This window comes from Sardina pilchardus, chromosome 4 (genome assembly GCF_963854185.1).
Source record: "Sardina pilchardus chromosome 4, fSarPil1.1, whole genome shotgun sequence".
Classification (NCBI taxonomy): Eukaryota; Metazoa; Chordata; class Actinopteri; order Clupeiformes; family Clupeidae; genus Sardina; species Sardina pilchardus.
The window spans coordinates 604,268-625,870 of NC_084997.1; the positions used below are offsets into that span (position 1 = coordinate 604,268).

Sequence of the window (21,603 nt, forward strand, 5' to 3'; positions counted from 1 at the left end):
CCTGCGTCGCACTGTATGCTGCAGCCAACTGAACTACGTCTCTATTTCAGTAAAATTTGAAAGTGTTTTACTTATTTCTATGTGTCTCTGGTTATACATAGCGCGGGCACCCTATGATTGACAGCCGGTCGCTACAATACCAATTACCCTTTTTACAAATATGTTTCTGATGGTGTTGCAGTTCAGTGAATGCATAAAATTGTCAGTTTGTCCACAGTCTACGTGTAAAGCAAAGATCATACAGCGCTACGCTCCGCTCTAGAATCTTTGCTGTACAGTATGAACATCAGCGGAACATAGAACCAAGTACAACAACTTCAAAATTCAAGGTAAGGTCAATGTAGCTCAGTTGGCTACAGCACATAGTGCGGTGCAGGCGACCCGGGTTCGATTCCCACTAGCTGCAGCAATTTTGAAGGTGCGTTTCTCACAGCTTAATCGATCTAGTTATCTAAAGATAGAATGTTAGACCAACTGTTAGTTACATGGTTCTCACTTTAGATTGGGGGGCTGCAGAATAGCTAAGAAATTTCTTTGTCACCATTAACAGCCTGCTTGTTAACACTTACAAGCTGCACGTTAACTGTTAATAAATATGCTTGTAAGTAACTTAATCTATACTAAATAAACTATCAATTTACTTACTATAGGCAGCCTAATAACAGTTAACAATAATTAACTAACTATCATTATGTGATTTCTAAACAGTTATATTATGTATAAATTTATACTAAATAAAGTATTAATTTACCATTTATAGGCGACGGTTATTATAAAGTGCTACCAAAAATCTATTTGGTTTTGTTTTTAGTATGAAAAGACTTACCTAGTACTCTCTCAAAAGATCAAATCTACTTAACGCACTGGCAGACAAATGTGCTTGTTTTTAGGACAAATTTGCTTAAAGGTGGGGTAGGAGATGTTTGGAGCATGCTCTCTGAAGCATTTTTAACATAACATATCCAATCATACTGAACGGACTGTTAAAGATGATTGGATTCTGATGCATCTATCAAACTGCAATCTGCTCCTCCCTCCCGCTCGTGAACAAGCATTACACGTTCCTGTACTCTGGAGGCGTGACTTCAGGGGGAAGTCTGAAGAAAGGGGTTGGGACTTCTGACCTGTGTATTTTCAAAATGCAGCTTTGCTGGAATCGTTTTCCATGATCTTCTACCCTACCTTTAACGCACTGGCAGACAAATTTGCTTGTTTTCAGGACGAGATGTCTTAAAATATTTTTTCTAAAGTCAATTGCCTTCACAAGAAAGCACTAGGTAAGTCCCTTTAAACTGAAAACAATCGGTTTGATTTTATTAGATAAGCAGTTTTTGCAGTGTAGACTGTGAGTGTGTGTGTGTGTAAAGAAAAAAAGAATACATTGTGAATACAGCCATGAATTGAAAAGTGCTGAAAAGGAAACGTTAAAAAATCTCACTGATGGGTTAGGTAACACCTCCAACTAAATATTTAATTCATTTCTATGCAAAACGGTTCGAGATATTTTTCACATTAGACATAGGTGATGTACCTCTGCCCTCCTCCAACCGGTGTCGGCGGTTAATACGCTGCCTCTTCTCCTCTTGCCTTATCTGAATGTGCTCCTCAATGTTCACACCTGGGGAAGGAGGGACAGGGACAGCTAAAATAAAAGAAAAATGTAGCAATAGGCCAAAAGAAGAAAGAAGAGGAAACCAGAAACAAAAAAACAAGACCATGGATGAACAATCAGCACACATACAGAAAAATGGAGAGGCAAACATATACAAACATTCTGAGCAACAATAAGGCAGGAGCAGAAAGTTACTAAGACTGCAGACTTGCGGCATGTGATAAAATCAGAAAAACGTGAAGACAAAATGCAATTGGAATGATCATGGATAATGGTGGTAAGCAGACAGACATAAATACCTAAAAGCAGGTCCAAGGGTATCATCTCCTTTACTGCATCAAAGATGCCCCTTTGTCTGGCCTCCTGGCCATCCAGCTCTCTAGCACAGGCCTTACAACAACCGCAAACTGAGCATCCTGACTCTCCAGAACCACAGCCACAAATGCTGAAAATAAGCCCACAGTTAAGCCAAGTGAATGTCAAGTGTGGCGTCTTTCACCTCTCGGTAAACCATTCTGACTGCCTTAGTTCTGACCAAGTAATTGCGATTTTTTTCAATCCTATGAGAGGATTGAAACTATATTTGGAAGTTATTAGTATGTTATTGTTTTCATCTGTGGATTAGTGTACAGCAGTTTATACTTTGATGTTATCTTACTTGGCAATTCTTTTACAAGTGTTTAACATTTTATATAGTGAATCTTGAACTGAAACTTGATATATATTGCAAACAATTCACAATATCTGTAAGAAAACATTGCAATGAGATATTTTCCACAAACCAATCAGTCCTACACTGCAAAAACTGCTTATATAAAAGCAGTAAAACCAAGTATTATTAATCTTATATCAAGATTAAAAATAAATAAATAAATAATGATAATAAAAAACTAGTTGGTATTGTTTTCAGTATAAAGGGACTTACCTAGTGCTTTCTTGTGAAATCATTTGACTTAATTTAAGAAAAGTTTGACTTCTCATCCTGAAAACAAGCAAATTTGTCTGCCAGTGTGTTAAGTAAATTTGTCCTATAAACAAGTAACTTTGTCTGCCAGTGTGTTGAGTAAATTTGTCTTTTCAGGGTTGCAACTTTCTCTGCGTCTGTGTTGAGTGTGAACTTGAGTATATATCAGTAGTACTGTGACGTTTGCCATGACTAGAGATGGGAAGGCAACGCAAGAGCAGCTTACCATAAATGCAGACAAACAGACGTCAGGATAGCCAAATCTAGCTCCCGACGAGCGACCATCCAAAGCTTTGGTGGTTTCCAGTGTTAGAAGACAGTAATCCAAACAGAATAAATCCACTTCTAGGGGCATGCGCAGTAGTGTTGGGCATTGAAACCCAGTTCTGATATGTAATCGGCACTGATGCAAACGGTAGCAATGACCAAAGACCAAAGATGCCAGTGTGTTGCGTAAATTTGTCTTAAAATAAGTCAAAGTCTTCTTAAATTAAGTCAAATTGATCTAGGTGAGATCAATAGATGAGTCTCTTGATACTTGAAATAATACCAAAAGATTTTTTGTTTGAGTTTTTGTTTTGTATAAGATTAATAACACTAAGTTAGATTTTAGTTTTTGCAGTGTGAACAATTAATGTGGGTGATTCATGTGCATAAGACCTCAAACATGTGCAAGACTGTGTACATGAATGCATGGGCTCACCCTCCAGGCACACGGTCTGGCCGGCCACTACTGACACAGCTGGCTCCATATCCAGTGCAGTCTCCACACACGGTGCACACCATGCACTGGTCGAGCTTCCACTTGTGCATGCCTGGCTGGCACATCACAGACTTTTCCTCCTTTTCATCTAGCTCATCCTCCAGGTCCTCATCCATGGCAGTAGCCATATTCTCCACTCCAAACACTGGAATCATATACAAAACATCTTTAGGAACAAATCAATCTCCCTGCAAACCTACCATGAAAGCAGCACAATCCATAGATGTGTTGGCTGCTGAGGTATTCGCACCACTATGATGGCATGACAAGAGCTATAGGGAAAAACGACTGCATTTGGCCTTCTAAGGGGACAACAAGGGCTGCAACAATTAGTCGACAGTGTTAAAGCAACACCATGTAGTTTTTCAACCTTTTGGGGTTCGGGTACGAAATGGTACGAACCAAAGAACTACAAAATTCGACTGCTTTACGGCATAGGGCACACTTCCCCCACCACTTCCTCAAATTCTGTGCGAGCATTGAATAGACAGTTGATGCCTTATAAACATGAGCTACGTGATCTTTTGCCGTTTGAAAAAAATAAAACCTGTGAAATTATATTCATATGATGATATGCTGAAATGCATGCTATGGGCTAGGCTACCTGGAATAGCTAGCCTATACATTTCACACGCAACGCAGGCAGTCCGACTTTGCCCAAGACGTGAGAACTCCTCCTGCAGAAATTGGCTTATCAACAAAAGCATGTGTATCCTAGCTCTGTCATCTAGTGTCATCATGCTGCCAACCAAGCTGCACGGGAGCTGGTTATAGTCCCTTTCCCACATGAGCGAGACATCCGGATGTCAAACGGATATCAAACGGGTGGCTGTATGTGGGAACGCAAAACTCGGGTATTTTCTTACCCGGAACTCACCCTACTAGCCCCCTAGCCCCCTTGTGTACGTACAATAAACATTTAAACTGCAATCACGTTGTTGTGTTTGTTGCGGGACAGGCAGGATTATCCTTGCAAACGTGAATAGCTTTAAGTGTTGTCGATTAGCTTGCAACCAGCTGTTTATTACAGTGGTTAGCAATTAACAGCTAATAGTTAACGTCCCTGTTATTTAGCATTGTTGCTTTTTGTAGGAGTTGGGAAGGAGCCTCGGACCTCTGTGTGCTGACAGGTGTGTCATTATTTTCTATTCATTTGTTGTGTTGGATGTTTATACCAGAGAGGGTTGAAGTAGAGCTTTGTTTACTGTGGTTCTGGCGTTAGCTATTTTTTCCTCTATGCTAGCTCCCGCTGACTAGCGAGCTAACTACTTATGTTGTTTCATGATGTTTTGGATCTGATGTAAGTTCGCATCATCCAGGCAACACAGCACAACGATGCATTTATTTAGCGTCATCTCCCTCCCCCTGCAAGTGCTGACATTGCCCCACCCCTCGCGGCTCCTACTCGGGTCTAGTGTGAACACAATTACCCGTATCTCACTCGGACATAAAGCTCATGTGGGAAACGTCCGTGTCGTGCCTCTACCCGGGTAAATATGTCCGGGTAACTTCTAGAAGTTATGTGGGAAAGGGACTTATGTGTGCTAGTTATAGCTCAACGTGTAAATCTACCACCTATAGGCTACTGACCAAACAATTATCTTGAAAAACAAAGTTATCACGTGTAAGATTCTGTCATCATATCATAAGAGCTCTGCCTCTCCAAACATTTTGGGCGTGCAAATATATGCCACTATGGACGTGAGTACCATAGAATACAATATCTAGTGACCATCGATTTTTTTTTAATGTTATAAAGACACAAAAAATTACCACCCTAGATTAGGCTACACTATTGCTCATAAATATCGTAATCGTTTTTTTTTTTTAAATAAGTAATTGACCAACAATGACCAACATCATCCCAATACCGAGAACGTGCACAGACCTGAGCTGAAAGCCTAGTTTTACAAATGTATCACATAACTGGTATCGTAGTATCACATAATTTAATATTTAATGTGCAGCCTCAAGTCTAGCCTATACTGTACGCTATGTCTAACTTGCTTCTGGTGTAACCGTGACAGATTTTACGACATAAGTAGAAGAAATTACCGTTTCCCAACTGTAGGGGGACCCCGAGAGCAAAACGTACATGTTGTTGCTTTAATTATAAAAATGGCAACCTGAACGGAATATAATAATAAAGTCCTAATAAACTGATCCTGTACACACTTACCCGGACATTTTTTAAAGGTTATTTTTCACATGCGTTGGGCCTTTCGTCCACACGTAAAGACGTTTAGCTCGCTCAAGCAGATATTTTTATTCTAAAGTGAAGATTTTCTAAAACGCTGATTTTCTTGGATCTGTGTATGCAAAACAAATCGATGACTTGAATGTCTGGTGTACTGGTGTTACCTGGTATACTGAGCATTAGTAGTCAAATCAGCCCACAACGTACTCATGGCAAAATGATCACACTCCTCTATGAGCCCAACCAAGGCGTGATTTGTGGGAGGGGTGACGCATCATTTTTAGGGCCCGAAATGTTCATTCATTTCTTTGTTTGCAAGATTATTTATGCATTTTGCTGACACTAACAATGTCTCTTAACCACCTTCACCATCACCATAGCATGTAGCACCCATGGCTTTTAGGTTCCTACTGTATGTATACTGTATGTATAATCCATATCCATATCTTACCTTTACCAGCCTGTGTCATGGCTCCCGTGTCTCTCCCACACTGTCCCTTGTTGTTCACTCCAAAGGTCCATACATCTCCATTCTTGGTGAGAACACACGTGTGAGCCTTGCCCATGGCTACCTGAGTTACAAAATGGCCCTTCAGGTCGGTAACCTGACCTAAACAGGAGGAGAACGATTTGTGCAGACATTAAGACAAATCCTGTTTTTGCACCGTTTGAGTTAAAGCACACAAATCAAATTAAGATGAACATACAAATTACTGTCTGCAATTGATATTTCATTCAAGCCTTGCTCATATCTCCCTTACAGGTACTGTCACTGTAGATAGCATCCTTCCCAAACATGTAAAGTTCGCCATCCTTAGTGATGATACTGCTGCTGCCATTGTTGCACGCTGTGTAAACGGCCATCTTGCTCTCCAACTTCATCATTTTCTTGGGCTTGTAAGGCTTTGGCTGCCTGCGACTCTTGGCTGTAAATGTAAGACAAACTAATCAAAACACTTCCAAAAAATACTCATAGAACACCATTCAGTGTAATTCAGTCAATATACAATGGATAAAAATAAAATTGCCTATAGTACAGATTAGAGATGCACCGATTGCAATTTTTTAGCCGATTCCGATTTCATTTCTTCTAACCACTTTACAGCACACAAAAAGAGTTATTTTCTATCCTTTCTTTAATACAACATGTTAATATAGAAATGTAATCAACTTATCAATGGCTGGTAAAAAAAATGTGAATGGACAGATTCTTCTTCAAGTCTTCTTCAGCTGCAGTATTCCCAGTGTGGGACATTCATTTCACACACTACTAATAGAAATTCACTGTAGGACTACTATTTTTTTTCTTCTCACATACAATATCCAACTGTAATCTTCAGAATAGGCTACTGATAAGTGTATAACTGGAAAGATTGGTGTATAGGCTAGGTGCTACATAGGCTGAGATGTTGGAAAATTACAAAAAAACTAATTTTGAGATAACAGCCTTGAAACACAGCCAATGGCATGCATTCTCAGTCTACTACACTCTTCTTTGAACTTTCGCGATTGCTTGCGGATACAAAGGAAGTGTCCATATTTGGATGGCATAATGTCATGCAGGAGAAACACAGCTTTCCAACGACACCACACATGATATGTTTTGTATCACGGTCGCGGTAGTGTATGACATGTTAGAATGCTTACTTTTGGCGAATTTAGAAGAAATATACAGGCGTGAGTAGACAAAAGGTAATGAAATAAACCTCTAAATGTGTAAATCGGACTTTGTTGTTGTATTAGTGTGAAAGAATACATGCTAAGGTGGCAAACCGAAGCAAAACGATGTTTATTCCTGCCGTGGCTATGTTGCTGCTTGCTGACAGCGCTTGTGGTTCAGCTGTGAGCACGCAATTAGCGGCAAGGACGGGCGGTGATGTGCGCTGTTTACGTAACCTGAAGTGACAGATTAGTAAATTCCACGCAATATGGCAAAGCACAGCGTTCGTTGCATAGAAAAACTCAGCATTAGCGCTTTATCCAGCCCTGGGTGTTAGCCTTTGCTAGCTTCATCAAACTTTGCTAACTCAGCTGTGTGATGTTGTTACAAGTAGGTGCGAGTGCATTTGACCGGCATAAAATCGGCATGTCTCAGACTGACCGGCCGGTCGCCGGTCGTGGCCGATCACGTGAAAATCAGCCGATTCCAGCCACCAGCCGATCTATCGGTGCATCTCTAGTACAGATATATTAAATCACATTAAATCAAATCAATAATAACCAGTCCATACTTGTCTCTCCATCCTCCCCCTTACTGGCCAGGCCTGTGAAGAAGACACTACCATCTTCTGTTACCAAGAGGGCGTGTGAGCCATCATGTCCCACAGAAAACTGCACAATCTTGGGTGATTTGGTGATTGGTAATTCCACCCATTTACCAGCTGATGGACCACCTTGTTTGATACCAAGGCTCTGGTACTTTCCGGTGTAGTAGGTCTGTTCAGGACAAACAAAAACCCAGACAGTATATATATTTTTACATGGATAATTTCAAATATTCAAAAAAAAGTCAGTGTTACTAGTTTATGATACATATCGTTGCCAACACTGCTGTTTTACGGGTGCATTACAAAGTGTGTGAGGTGGATAACAACAATGAGTGACAGGCAGAGCAACATGTCACTTATGCTACCAGAGACTGTTTAATTTCATACAATGATTCATCAAAATAGTCTTCTCTATCATGAAGTTATTCAATAGGCTTAACAACATATAGCCGTAACTCAAAACAGCTGTTAGGTTTTGAGTCATTTTGATCTATTAAAAAAATGTCACATGCAGCCATGCCTAAATTCTGCTCACTGCATATTTATCATAGGCTAATGTGTTATAGTATAACACTCAATATTCATTGAGTATATTCTGTAGCGACTAGGCCAAAGCAGTCGCTGAGAGGCTAAGGTATGGGATGTAGCTGATTGTCTGACGCGCTTGTACAAAAAATATCCGCTGAGATCCAAGACGTTTGACCGGTTTATTGAAAAGGATAGTCCAACGTAAACAGCAAAACAGTGGTATAAACGATAAGTGATAAGCATAAGCGGCGATAAGCGGTCAACAAAAAATACGGCCTCCCAGTAGCTCACCCTCTCACTGTGACTAGCTACTTCCTCCCGTGCACCTGTTGATAAACTAATTAGATGTAACCGCCCCCAATCACCGTGTCATGAAAATAAACCACAAAAGGACTAACAAAATACAAAACCCAAATAACCCAAATATAAACCATGAAATTATATTACTTACTAATATTCACCAATAATCGAAATGTATAATTATAATAATAAACCCAATCATGGCTCCTACATATTCATTCCCCCCTTTTTTAAAAGCAGGCCTACCTGCGGGCATGGACCACAAGTTTTCGACAGGAATAGCATGCTTGAACGAGCAATGCACTTAAAACGCACGTTAAAAAGTTGATTTTCACAAAAAGATCGTTTTCTCCAGTTTTTGGTCAGAAACGATAGAAACAAACAGTTTTTTCCTGGTGAAAGAAGAGAGTCTACTCTTTCATTTGGTACCTTCAGTGTTTATATAGTCATAAAGCTCACCGTTCGGTGGATCTTGAAAAAACAGTAAAACTGCTGTAAAACGTCTGGCAGTATGGAGCGCTCTGCACTGAAAATGGCTGGCAGCCAATGAGTTAACAATCATACCACAACACCCCACCCTAACTGATCACCATCTAATTACCTTTGAAATTACACTACACTATGTAGTACCTAACTCCACTTACTACTATAGTAGCGGCCTATCTGAAAAAACGAATGCAGACTTTCTAGAACAAATTCCACTTACCCTTTCCACATTTCTGACTCAGGAAATATTAGAGGGCCCTTCTCTTAAAATAGAAGGTCCTTCCCTTAACCCAACAGAGGTCGATTTACTAACTGATAATGTAATGAATGCACTACACTCAACACTAGACTCTGTAGCACCACTCAAAAAGAAAATAAGAAAACAAACAAGACGCGCTCCATGGTATACCACAGAGACTAATACCCTTCAGCAAAAAACATGCAAACTAGAGCAAAAGTGGCACACCACTAAAATGGAAGTCTTGGCCAAGCATGGAGAGATAGCCTCATCACTTACAAACAAGCACTTAACACGGCCAAGTCAGCTTACTATTCCTCACTGATTGAAGAAAATAAAAATAATACTTCCTTTTTAGCACAATCTCCCGCTTAACGAAGAGCCATAATTAAGTAAGCCAATCTATTCCTTTGAACTTAAATAGTAATGATTATATTAACTTTTTTAATTACAAAATTGAAACAATTAGAGTTAAGATCAACAACCAGTCAGTTTCACCAAATACACATACTCCACTGCTAAATAATAGTGAAAACATAACAGAATCACAGATGCAACCTAGAACAACATTTAATTAATTTATACCTATCGACACATTAGAGCTCACCTCCACAATTTCCTCATCAAAATCCGCAAGTAGTCTGCTAGACCCTATTCCTACTCACCTTCTTAAGACTGCTCTCCCCCTCCTCGATAATGCCTTACTTCAGATTTTACATAATTCAATGCTATTATGTCTGTTATCAAGCCATCACTCAAAAAGCCTAGCCTTGACCCTAACATCCTAGCTAACTATAGGCCTATATCTAATCTTCCTTTTAGTCAAAAATACATGAAAAAATAGTATCCAAACAAATTGGCGCCTTCTTACAAATGAACAAAATTCAAGAATTGTACCAATCTGGCTTTAGAGCCCACCACAGTACCCAATCAGCCTTAGTTAAAGTGTTTAATGACCTCCTCATTGCTGCTGATAACGGATATGCATCAATACTAGTCCTCCTTGACCTCAGTGCTGCTTTTGACACCATAGATCATGACATACTACTTCACAGGCTTGAACACTCCATAGGTATCAAAGACTCTGCACTTGCTTGGTTTAGATCATACCTTACTAACCGCCAACAATTTGTACAGGTCCATAATGAACCATCCACCCAGACTATGGTAAAATATGGAGTGCCTCAAGGCTCAGTACTAGGGCCCCTACTATTTTCTATTTAAATGCTTCCCCTAGGCTCTGTAATTAGAAAACATGGCATTAATTTCCATTATTATGCAGATGATACACAATTATATATATTTCCATAAAGCCCGATGAACTAACCCCGTTAGCCAAACTCAACACATGTCTGAGAGGCATACAAATTTGGATGACTAATAACTTCCTGCTATTGAACTCAGATAAAACAGAAGTTATGGTTTTAAGTCCTAAAAAGATTAGGGACATCCTATCCACATCACAAGTTACTTATAGTGATCTCTCACTGACCTCATCCACAAGTCTAAAAAGGCCATCGTAAAAGGGGTTATACATTTCACAGTGTTCTCCCTCAGTATCTCATCTGTCTTATGCTACATTTTTAGCCTTCTGTGACTTGATCAACTTGGCCATTTAGTCACCTTTTTCATTTTTGACAACTTTTGGACATATTCTAATGGATCAATAAAGAGTAAAAATGGGATATAACATTTTTATCCTGTTTACGGGATGGCATTCTGATCCCTCAAACAGAACAAATGGGTTTGCACCCCATATTGTCCTTCTAAGAGGTTCATAAAAATCAAACCAATACCTACTTCAGCCAAGACAATTTTTCATTTTTTCTAACTTCAGACATGTGCTGAGGGGATATCAAAATAGACAGGTCTGATCTACCACATTCACATGGTCTACAGAGTGGCATACTATTGCAGGAAATATAAATGTTGGATTTGCATTTCATCTTGTCCTTGAAAGAAGGCAATAGAATTGGCATTTTTAGGAAAAAACGCAATTTTGGCTAACTTTGATAGCTCATTGCCTCGAAATACGAAAACTTACCATCTCAATTTTGTTTCAACATGTTCTCTTACTCATGGACTATATATATGTAAAGTTTTAAAAATGTGAGTGCTATCCATTCATGACCATAAGAGAACAAAAACAGGTTTTTTTTCATTGCTTCAAAGGTATACTATGCAACGTTTTTCAGTTAATCAATTCGTTCCAAACTGTTATATATGATTAAATGAGTCATTACCGGTCGAACAGTGTTTTTTTCGGCCGTCCTAGTGGGCTGTAGCGGTAGAACCACGCTTGCAACTTCAGGAGACCTCAGGCACGCACCCATGCTCTACTCCAGGAAGTGTCATGTAAAGTCTCATGAAAAGGCACGACAGACTGACCGATTGAGGAGTTTTGTAAAATATACACGCTAAAGCTGTAGGGGAAGCTCTGCCGAGAAATTTGCAAGCATAAAACGAGCGAAAGTGAAAGCGAAACAGGCGATGAAATCGCCAATCCTGCATAATATACCTTTAAAAAAATATATGGGTTTGTTTCGATGAATAAGTCTTCAATGGTGGGAAGGACTGTAATTCCTTTGCAATTTTGGACAACTAAACAAGGTACTGCCCCAGTGTTCAAATTTATAGAAAATAATATGGTAGCCTTAACACTAGAAGCGCCAAGCGCCGGTCATTTGACCGCTGACGCGTATTACTAGAAGCGCCGTGTAGGTTTGACCTAGATATACCTAGAACGGCCGGGCTGCGGTCATTTGACCGCAGTGATTTAAAAAAAAAAAAAATCTTTTCACTCGATTCAATTCCAGGACCCTACGCTCACGACTTTTCCTAAATACGCGTGTTTTGTCACCCAGAATTTTTACATAATCAAAAGCACACCGGTACAAACTAGTTTAGAGCTATGTTGCGCTCACTTATGTGACAACACTATGTTGTCTCGCGTTCGGTCATGTTTGTCCAGGCTGCTATTCTCTTTTCTCACAGCAGATGTCGCAAGGGTTTCCTGTCAGTCGGGCATGAGAATAATATTTTACCATAAAACATATAGTTTATGTGCAATATGTATTATATATGTGATTTATTTTAATAACTATTTTTTATTTACATGGCATAGTCTATGGAGGCGATTTACAGTGGTAAAATGCGAGTTTGTTTTGAAAACGTTGTTCTGCGACATTGTTCTATTAGGCAGGCCTACGTGTGTAAAAAATATTTTTAGCTGAAATTCGTCGAAGCCTATTTATGTACGTAGGGCGCGTATGCCTACGTACATTCATAGTTGTATCTTAACTTCTATTTGTAGGCTATCTTTTAAAGCTCAGACTAATGTATACGCATTTTCTTACATATTTGCTGGACAATCTATTTCCAATTGGTTGCGGTACATTCATTCAGTGGCGCAATGTTAACTCTCTCGTCCACTACGCAGGAGACCTGGGTTCGCTACTTGGCACGAGCGAAAAAATGTAACTTATAAAAAAAACTTATATAGACTGAATTCGCTGACTGTTTTTCAACGTCGACGAACAATTATTTTTTGTTAATGGTTTTTAATAACAAACTATGATGAAGGTCTAAGTACCGAAAGCTTGGTATAAGTAAAGACACTTTTTTGCATGGATCCGAGTGTGCAGAGACTTTTTTCCTATAATAACAAACTATCTGAAATAAACGGATGAATCACAATACTGTTAACCATTAACGAAAACTAATTTCGCCAGCCAATAATTTTCTGAGCCAAATTGAGCCGCCATCTGACAAACTTTTTACTTGGGGACTTGGGGAAGTGAAAGCAGTTCTGTAAAGACATTGCAAGTTTTCATGGTGATCATCGGCGCAGCTGTAGCTGATTGTGAAAGCCGATTGGAAATACATAAGTTTAGAGCGAACGTTTCAACTATGTTTGCCATGGTGGACAAAAAAATACAATAAAACAATAGCCTTAACTAGAAATGCAATTCCAAGGAATTACCACTGCATGAAAACGCAAAAATATATAGATAGATAATGTAGATATGGTTACTAAGGTGTAGCTAGGGTAAACATGGTGGTTACATAGTTTAAAGAGAGTTGATAGTGTGAAGGTAGACAGTTTAAAGCTTAAACATTCCAGTTCTAACTTATCTAATGATTTCTAAAAGGTATGTTAAAATGTTAACTATGTTAACAATGAAAACCAGGTTGATTGGTTTACTTAGCTAATGATTTCTAAGAGTTATGGTAAAAATGCTAACAATACTAACTATGTTAACAATGCTAACCAGGTTGATCAGCTAACTTAACTAATTAGGCGTCTTCTAACAGAAATGTTAAAAATGCTAACTATGTTAACAATGGTAACTATGCTGACAATGTTGATTAGCTAACCTAGCTGATGATTTCTATCAGTTATGCTTAAAATGCTAACTATGCAAACAATGCTAACCAGGTTGATTAGCTAACTTAGCTAATCAATTCTAGCAGTTATGCTAAAAATGCTAACTATGCTAACAATGCTAACTATGTTAGCAATGCTAACTAGGTTGATTAGCTAACTCAGCTAATCATTTCTATCAGCTATGCTAAAAATGCGAAATATGCTAACAATGCTAACCATGCTAACTAACAAACTTGCTAGTGAGGACTTCTATTTTGAAACATTTGTTGATAGGGTATCCATGGTGGCCACTATCAGGAATAAAGAAGTAACTGTAGTAAAATCATGTTGGTTGCTATGGAAACGTAGCCTAGAAATCTGGACGCCCCTAGCGGCAGCAAATGTAATTTGGCTGGCGGGGCAGTCTAGGCACGATCCATTGAGCCAGGGAGCTGAGAACCCCCAGCACCAGCGTTCCAATCACAGCGTGTATAGAGTCGGTGGGTGGGCTTAACATAATGGTGACTGACATGCGACCAGAAGTTGCGACGGTAACGCATCCTGTTATTTGAAAACAAGAAGATGATTCGTTTAGCGTTATCCTATTGCGTGGAGAGGGAAGGTTACACATCCTGCTACTTGAAAACAAGAAGATGATTCGTTTAGCGTTATCCTATTGCGGGGAGGGAATTTGAAAGACAACTGTTTATCCCACCCCTCCGATTGCGCCCTGTCTACGGTGAGTGTCCAGACCCTACATCTTGATGTGGGTCTGGCTCGTCAGGCTAATGGAAACGGTCATAAATGCTTAATTTTAATGGTTGCTATGTTGGTTGCTATTTCCCCTTGGGGATCAATAAAGTATCTATCTATCTATCAATTTTGGACGTTGGACGATGTATTGTGACAGTGACATTGGGCCTACAGGCAAATTTGCACCTAGAGCCCTGGCCCAATCAAGTAACACCCATACCTTTCCTGAGGCTGTCTTCATCAATGCAAATTCCCGGCCTGCTCCCAAAAGTGCTGCCTCCTCATCAAACCCTGTGCCTGAGAAACAGCATTATTCATAGGATAAAAAAATCAAATACATTTGTAATTCAAAGTGCTATTCAAATGAGTAACGTGACAGAAAATATATTTCCAAAGTGAAGTGTATTAAAACTATCAAGACAGGCATTTTTCGAAAATAAACTAAATTGGCAGTTAAACCTAAATCCCCTCATAAAATTATCAACAGTCACCAAATAATCCCAATGTGTATTTACAACCAGTACTCACTGATAATGTGCAGTTCTTTCTCCAAATCAAAAAGGGAGATGCCACAGGCATGGAGACACTTCCTTGCCAGCTTTAGCTGCAGCTCTTGCTGCAACACCAGGTCTGAGCTGGCAGCATAAATGCGTACCACAAAGCCATCCTGTTTTGCAATAACAAGAGATATGAACAATGAGAACAATGAGAAGTAGTCCCACTAAAGTGAACTCAAATACATCTAATAACATCTATTAACACATGATGTCAATAATGGACTCCTTCAATGTCTAAATGTTAATACATTTACAGAAATGAGCAATAATGGTCATTATACACAAAGCTTTAGGCTTATATAATTTTAATCAGCTACAGATAAAGGCACATAGAGTGTATTGCCACTTATAAGCCACCAGAGATTCTTTTTGAATGACATTGTTGCAAATTTCATATGATGATTCATCATTGTAGGCTGGGTAAACCCTGCTTGATCTCCTGGCGATTTGGAATGCCTTGCCTTATATTAGTAGTAGTAGTCATTGTCATCAAGCAGGTTTGGTGATGTTTTGAGCAATATTATTGGTTAAAAATGCTATTTTGAAACCATTTTGATCACCGCCCTTAGCTAATCCACTGTTTGCGATGTTGGGCTCTATCTTATGCCGTGCCAAGTTGAGTGAGCAAGACATCTCTTCCTGAAAACAAGCAAATTTCGAAGCGAATTTGTCCTAAAAACAAGCAAATTTCTAAGCGAATTTGACCTAAAAACAAGCTAATTTGTCTTCCAGTGGATTAAGTGAATTTATCCTAAAAACAAACAAATTGGTCTGCCAGTGCATTGAGCAAATTTGTCTTGATAAGACTGCTTAAATTAGGTCAAAATCATATTTAGAGAGAGTGCTAGGTAAGTCTTTTCATACTAAAAACAACTCCTTGGTGCAGAAGGCAAAACTGGGCCATTTCCACCTATATTGGATTGTTTAATTTTAAACTTGAAAATCTATGGCTCTAAAATTGCCTAATAATCAGTAAGGGCTTAAAGTAAAGAGAACACTTGAGCCATCAATTTTAAGTATTTTATTAAGTTCATTTTGAGTTCAATTTTTCAGCTGCAGCAGTAAAACAAATTAAAAAAAAAATACAAAATGTCTAGGATACTAAGACTGTATTTCATGATTCAACATCATCATGATAGTATGTGTGTAAATTTTGAAGAGCATGTAAAGGTTTATAGGTGTTACACAACAGATCTTACATGGTATCTTTAGGCGTCTCCAAGTGTTCCAAAATCACCATACATAACATTAACACAACATTTCTGGGTAATATGATACATTTTCAGGTAATGTTAATGATGGTCTTTACTCTCTCGAAAATATATCCAAAACCTATCCTAATAAATGTAACAATGTAATGTCAATGTCAATTTTATTTGTATAGCACATTTAAAAACAACAATCGATCAAAGTGCTGAAATAAATAAATAAATAATAAATAAAATAAAATAAAATAATAATAATAATAATGATAATAATAACAAGGAGCCAGTGAAGGGAAGCTAGGGTGGGAGAGATGTGAAAATGTGCACCGTTAAAAGGGGAGCTGCTGCATTTTGAACTAGCTGTAAGCGAGAAAGTGAGGCCTGGCTGAGACCAACATATACAGATGGTACGGGTTGAGAATGCTCCTTTCTTTGCCGCACATCGGGAATCCCGAAGGTTCAGCATTTGTAATTAAAACTGCAACCGCAAGTGGGCAACATAAGACCGCCCTAATAACATGCAGGTTCGGCTCATGTCGGAAAAACACGATAAAACCTGAAGACACCGCGCTGGTGACAAGCGGAGAAAATAGACATGACGCTCAGCATCTCAGATGGCAGTTGCAGAGTTTTCAAATGTTTTACAACCCAGCTGGTATCCGCCGTTCATTCTGACATATCCCCACTAGGCGATATTTAACTTTTTTTTCAAGCAACGTGCCATTCCGACATGAGGTCATTAATAGGCTATTAATGTCATAACTATTAGGCGATCATTAGGCTTACTAGGCATGGCTGTAGGCAGCTATGAGGCCACTGAGATCTGGACCTTATCAGTTTTGAGAGCTGGAAATACATGTGTTTGCTAAATATCGGTAGCCTTTGTTGGGCATGTTGCGTGCGCGACTCGGGAAGTGAAAGCAGTTCTGTATAGACATTGCAAGTTTTCATGGCGATCATCGGCGCAGCTGTAGCTAATTGTGAAAGCCGATTGGAAATGCATAAGTTTAGATCGAACGTTTCAACTATGTTTGCCATGGTGGACAAAAACACTAAAATAAAACAATAGCCTAAATAACTGTAGTGCGTAACGGACACGGCTCTATGCTAAATCATTTTCAAGGTTTGCCATTTGGTAATATGACCTATCCTTACTAGTGTTAATTTTGTCACCTATTTTTAATTTAGTCATAGTCTTAGTCTTGTGACAAAATGTTCTTTTTAGTCTTAGTCATATTTAGTCATTCAAATATCATTTTTGTCAGTCTAGTTTTAGTCGACTAAAAGTTTCATAATTTTAGTCTCGTTTTAGTCAAAAGAAAACTCAAGGTATCTTAGTCAAGTTTTTGGTCAAAACATTTGAGTCTTTTTTATATAACAAGATACGTTTGAATAGGCTACTAATTTCAGTCAAATAGTGTTTCAGCTACAGTATGTGTTTCACACGTCTCAATTTTCCCCCAATTATATCCAGAGCAGACCCAAAGTAGGCCAACGAATGTTTTACTCCGCTACACTAGATGGCACTATGCGCCTAAACGCAGTCCCATATAGGGATGGGTATTGATACGTTTTTATCAATATCGATGGCATTATCGATTCTGCCTATCAATCGAATTCCTTATCAATTCTCTTATCGATTCCCAAAAAATTTAGGTGCACTCACATTTTTCATTTCATTTGGCTTTAACGCCAAAAGGTCACCTTTTATCGCTCTCCTTTCATATAATGTGAATGATTTTTTAACAATAAGGCGTAGAAAAAGCTTGTCTTTATTCAAAACACAATAAGGAATATACATATTCTTTATAAAGAATTATAAAGATGTATATAGCCTACAGTATCTATATAATATAATATAATTCTTTATATATTCTAATCTATACTACTGACATTTCTGATATTCATGACATTCATGACTATTCATATTACAACTCTGCCTCTTTATTTCAGCTGTCGGCTTGAAGCCTCAAATTGTAAACAAAGTAGCATAGTTGGCTATCTTATTATAGCCTAGTCTACTGGTGGTTGGACTGTCCAGTTTCCCCACGTGTGTTTAAGTTGCAAGGTAGGCTAATACTTTTTCTCCTTGGAACAGGCCCTTTTGAGTCTTAGTTGGAAAACATTGAGATGATCAGTCAACTTGAATGCAAGAGTTTGAATCAAATTTGTGCAGTAGCCTACGCTATGATGCTAACCGAAATTATTATAATGTAGCTAGTTGTCTTCTATGCGTCATTGCTTTCACGATTGTGAATGTGCATGTCGAGGGGCGGGTGCCCATTGCGCGCACAAGAGAGGGAGAGGGAGAGAGAGCGGGCCAAGGGGGTTACTTCTATACAGTTTGGCAAAGTTGCACGCATAGTCTACAATTAAAACGTGTGAAGGAAACGTATGCTTTCACCCGAGCAGCGTCAGGTGCACCAGTGCGACCTAGAATTATTTTCAGGCACACTCTGAAACATTTTGGGCGCATATGCACTCTGGAGCCCTAGACCGGGCAACGTTAGCACCCCTCCGTAAGCTGTCGAACATGACACTCTTGGAGCTAAATACCTAGCCTGGTCCTAACCATCCCATAATACTACCATTTCATTTCGTATTATGGTCTGGCATTTCTTTGCTCTGAAGCGCTTGCAGGAAGCGGGAAGTAACGCCCAGTTCTGGTTTGAATTGATTGGACAGCTCTCACCCAATCGGCGATAGTTACTCATAACAACATAGCGCAGGCGTTTAACGTCATCGTCACGAGCGCCCTCCCCCTTTCGCCCCCACCAACCCGTCTCTTCGTTTATTGGCTGCTTTCTGGAGGGGGGGGCGTTCTGTTACAATTCTACCGAGCAGAATGCTCCACAGAGGAGCACGGCCAGACTCGTAGTGGAGACAATCCTTGGCCAGAAGTACGTGGATGGCTCGCGAGGCTACTAAATACTAGAGATGCACCGATTGCAATTTTTTGGCTGATTCCGATTTCCGATTTTTCATAGAATTTGACCTGCCGATACCGATTTTAGCCGATTCCGATTGGCATCTTCTAACCACTTTACATCACACAAAAAGAGTTATTTTCTATCCTTTCTTTAATACAACATGTTAATATAAAAATGTAATCAACTTATCAATGGCTGGTAAAAAAAATGTGAATAGACAGATTCTTCTTCAAGTCTTCTTCACCTGCAGTATTCCCAGTGTGGGACATTCATTTCACATACTACTAATAGAAATGCACTGTAGGACTACTATTTTTTTCTTCTCACATACAATATCCAACTATAAATATCTTCAGAATACTGATAAGTGTATAACTGGAAAGTTTGGTGTATAGGTGCTACAATGGCATGCATACTCAGTCTACTACACTCTTCTTTGAACTTTTGCGATTGCTTGCGGATACAAAGGAAGTGTCCATATTTGGATGGCATAACGTCATGCAGGAGAAACACAGCTTTCGAACGACACCACACATGATATGTTTTGTATCACGGTCGCGGTAGTGTATGACATGTTAGAATGCTTACTTTTGACGAAATATACAGGCGTGAGTAGACAAAAGGTAATGAAATAAACCTCTAAATGTGTAAATCGGACTTTGTTGTTGTAGCCTATTAGTGTGAAAGAATACATGCTAAGGTGGCAAACCGAAGCAAAACGATGTTTATTCCTGCCGTGGCTATGTTGCTGCTTGTTGACAGCGCTTGTGGTTCAGCTGTGAGCACGCAATTAGCGGCAAGGACGGGCGGTGATGTGCGCTGTTTACGTAACCTGAAGTGACAGCTTAGTAAATTCCACGCAATATAGCAAAGCACAGCGTTCACTGCATAGAAAAACTCAGCATTAGCGCTTTATCCAGCCCTGAGTGTTAGCCTTTGCTAGCTTCATCAAACTTTGCTAACTCAGCTGTGTGATGTTGTTACAAGTAGGTGCGAGTGCATTTGACCGGCATAAAATCGGCATGTCTCAGACTGACCGGCCGGTCGCCGGTCGTGGCCGATCACGTGAAAATCGGCCGATTCTGATCGGCGGCCGAACGATCGGTGCATCTCTACTAAATACCATGCTTCACGGACAAATGTTTTAACATATTGCTGGTATTACTACCCTTACACGATAACAATATATACTACACTGGTTGCAGACGGCAGAAATTTCATCACGTTTAGTGAAATGGAGCCAGGCTTTGGATAATATGCATCCTGATAAAGTTCCCTTGGCCTTTGGAATTAAAATAGCCCCACATCATCACATACCCTTCACCATAGCTAGAGATTGGCATGGTGCTTTTTCCAGTTAGCCTATTAGCCTGTTTGATGCTCATTGAGCTCAATGCAAATCAAACAGGCTAATAGGCTAACTGGAAAAAAGCACCATGCCAATCTCTAGCTATGGTGAAGGGTATGTGATGATGTGGGGCTATTTTAATTTCAAAGGCCAAGGGAACTTTATCAGGATGCATAATATCCTGGATCCATGAAATAGCTAGCCTTTAAAAATAAAAACATATAAAAAATCCTCCTGCTCCTATGGGAATTTAACATAGGGGTCAATTACTTATGCAACCTGTATTTAAGGAAGAACATTTATCTATTTACGATACATTCTTCAATCACAAAGAAAATTTGTGTCCTTAGCGGTTTGATTTTTGCTCATTTTTTGAATTAAGGCATTACAATCAATTCTCAAAAGATGATTTTATATTCCTCTTTTTAGTCAACTTTAGCATGGGTGTGAATACTTACTATACCCACTGTACATTTTCTAGTAATTATTTATTATTCCTTTCACCCACTTTTTTAAGACGCCTCTTCTCCTAGTTTGAGCTATCGACGCGGTTCCAACACTAGAAATTCAGTTCCGATCCCGTTTTCCGCCGGTTTTCGGTCCCATAGAAACGAATGGGGAAATAATTTTTTTATCACATCATATATATCATATAATAAAAATGTCCACACAGGCCTTGGTGATGTCTCGCCAGCATCGTGCTGCAACCTGTTTTTTTCAAAGCCAATCCATGTACAGATCATGTAATGATATGCATATGACAAATGAACCTCCTTGTATTCTTGTAACTTTTGACCCGTATGGCCGATTTTCGAATATGAGGTACCGTTGCGATCCTTTTGGCGATCTGCACATGGGCAAGCCCACTCCTGCAGGTCCTCGGACATGCACATTTCTAGTTTATTACTCCCGTTCACCCACTTTTTTAAGACGCCTCTTCTCCTAGAGCGTTTGAGCTATCGACGTGGTTCCAACACTAAAAAATCAGGCCTGATCCGGTGTATTATGCCAGTTATTTTCGGGTGGCTGCCGGTTGTCGTTTTTCCGGTATTCCCGTTTTCTGCCGGTTTTCGGTCCCATTGAAATGAA

The 21,603-nt window shown here is 39.3% G+C and overlaps 1 protein-coding gene across 17 annotated transcripts in view; it reads right to left on the reverse strand.

Moving 5' to 3' along the window:
- Window positions 1-21,603, reverse strand: part of mycbp2 (MYC binding protein 2) — a 306,540-nt gene that overhangs the window by 231,668 nt on the left and 53,269 nt on the right. For 15 of the 17 annotated variants that reach the window (XM_062533688.1, XM_062533696.1, XM_062533690.1 and 12 more), the window contains 8 exons: window positions 15,003-15,141; window positions 14,695-14,771; window positions 7,768-7,972; window positions 6,298-6,462; window positions 5,988-6,146; window positions 3,280-3,484; window positions 1,912-2,057; window positions 1,532-1,642 (listed from right to left, as the gene is read on the reverse strand). In XM_062533688.1, the coding sequence (XP_062389672.1) occupies window positions 1,532-1,642; window positions 1,912-2,057; window positions 3,280-3,484; window positions 5,988-6,146; window positions 6,298-6,462; window positions 7,768-7,972; window positions 14,695-14,771; window positions 15,003-15,141 (1,207 nt within the window). The remainder of the gene's footprint in view (window positions 1-1,531; window positions 1,643-1,911; window positions 2,058-3,279; window positions 3,485-5,987; window positions 6,147-6,297; window positions 6,463-7,767; window positions 7,973-14,694; window positions 14,772-15,002; window positions 15,142-21,603) is intronic. The other 2 variants (XM_062533704.1, XM_062533694.1) reach the window with 1 other exon arrangement.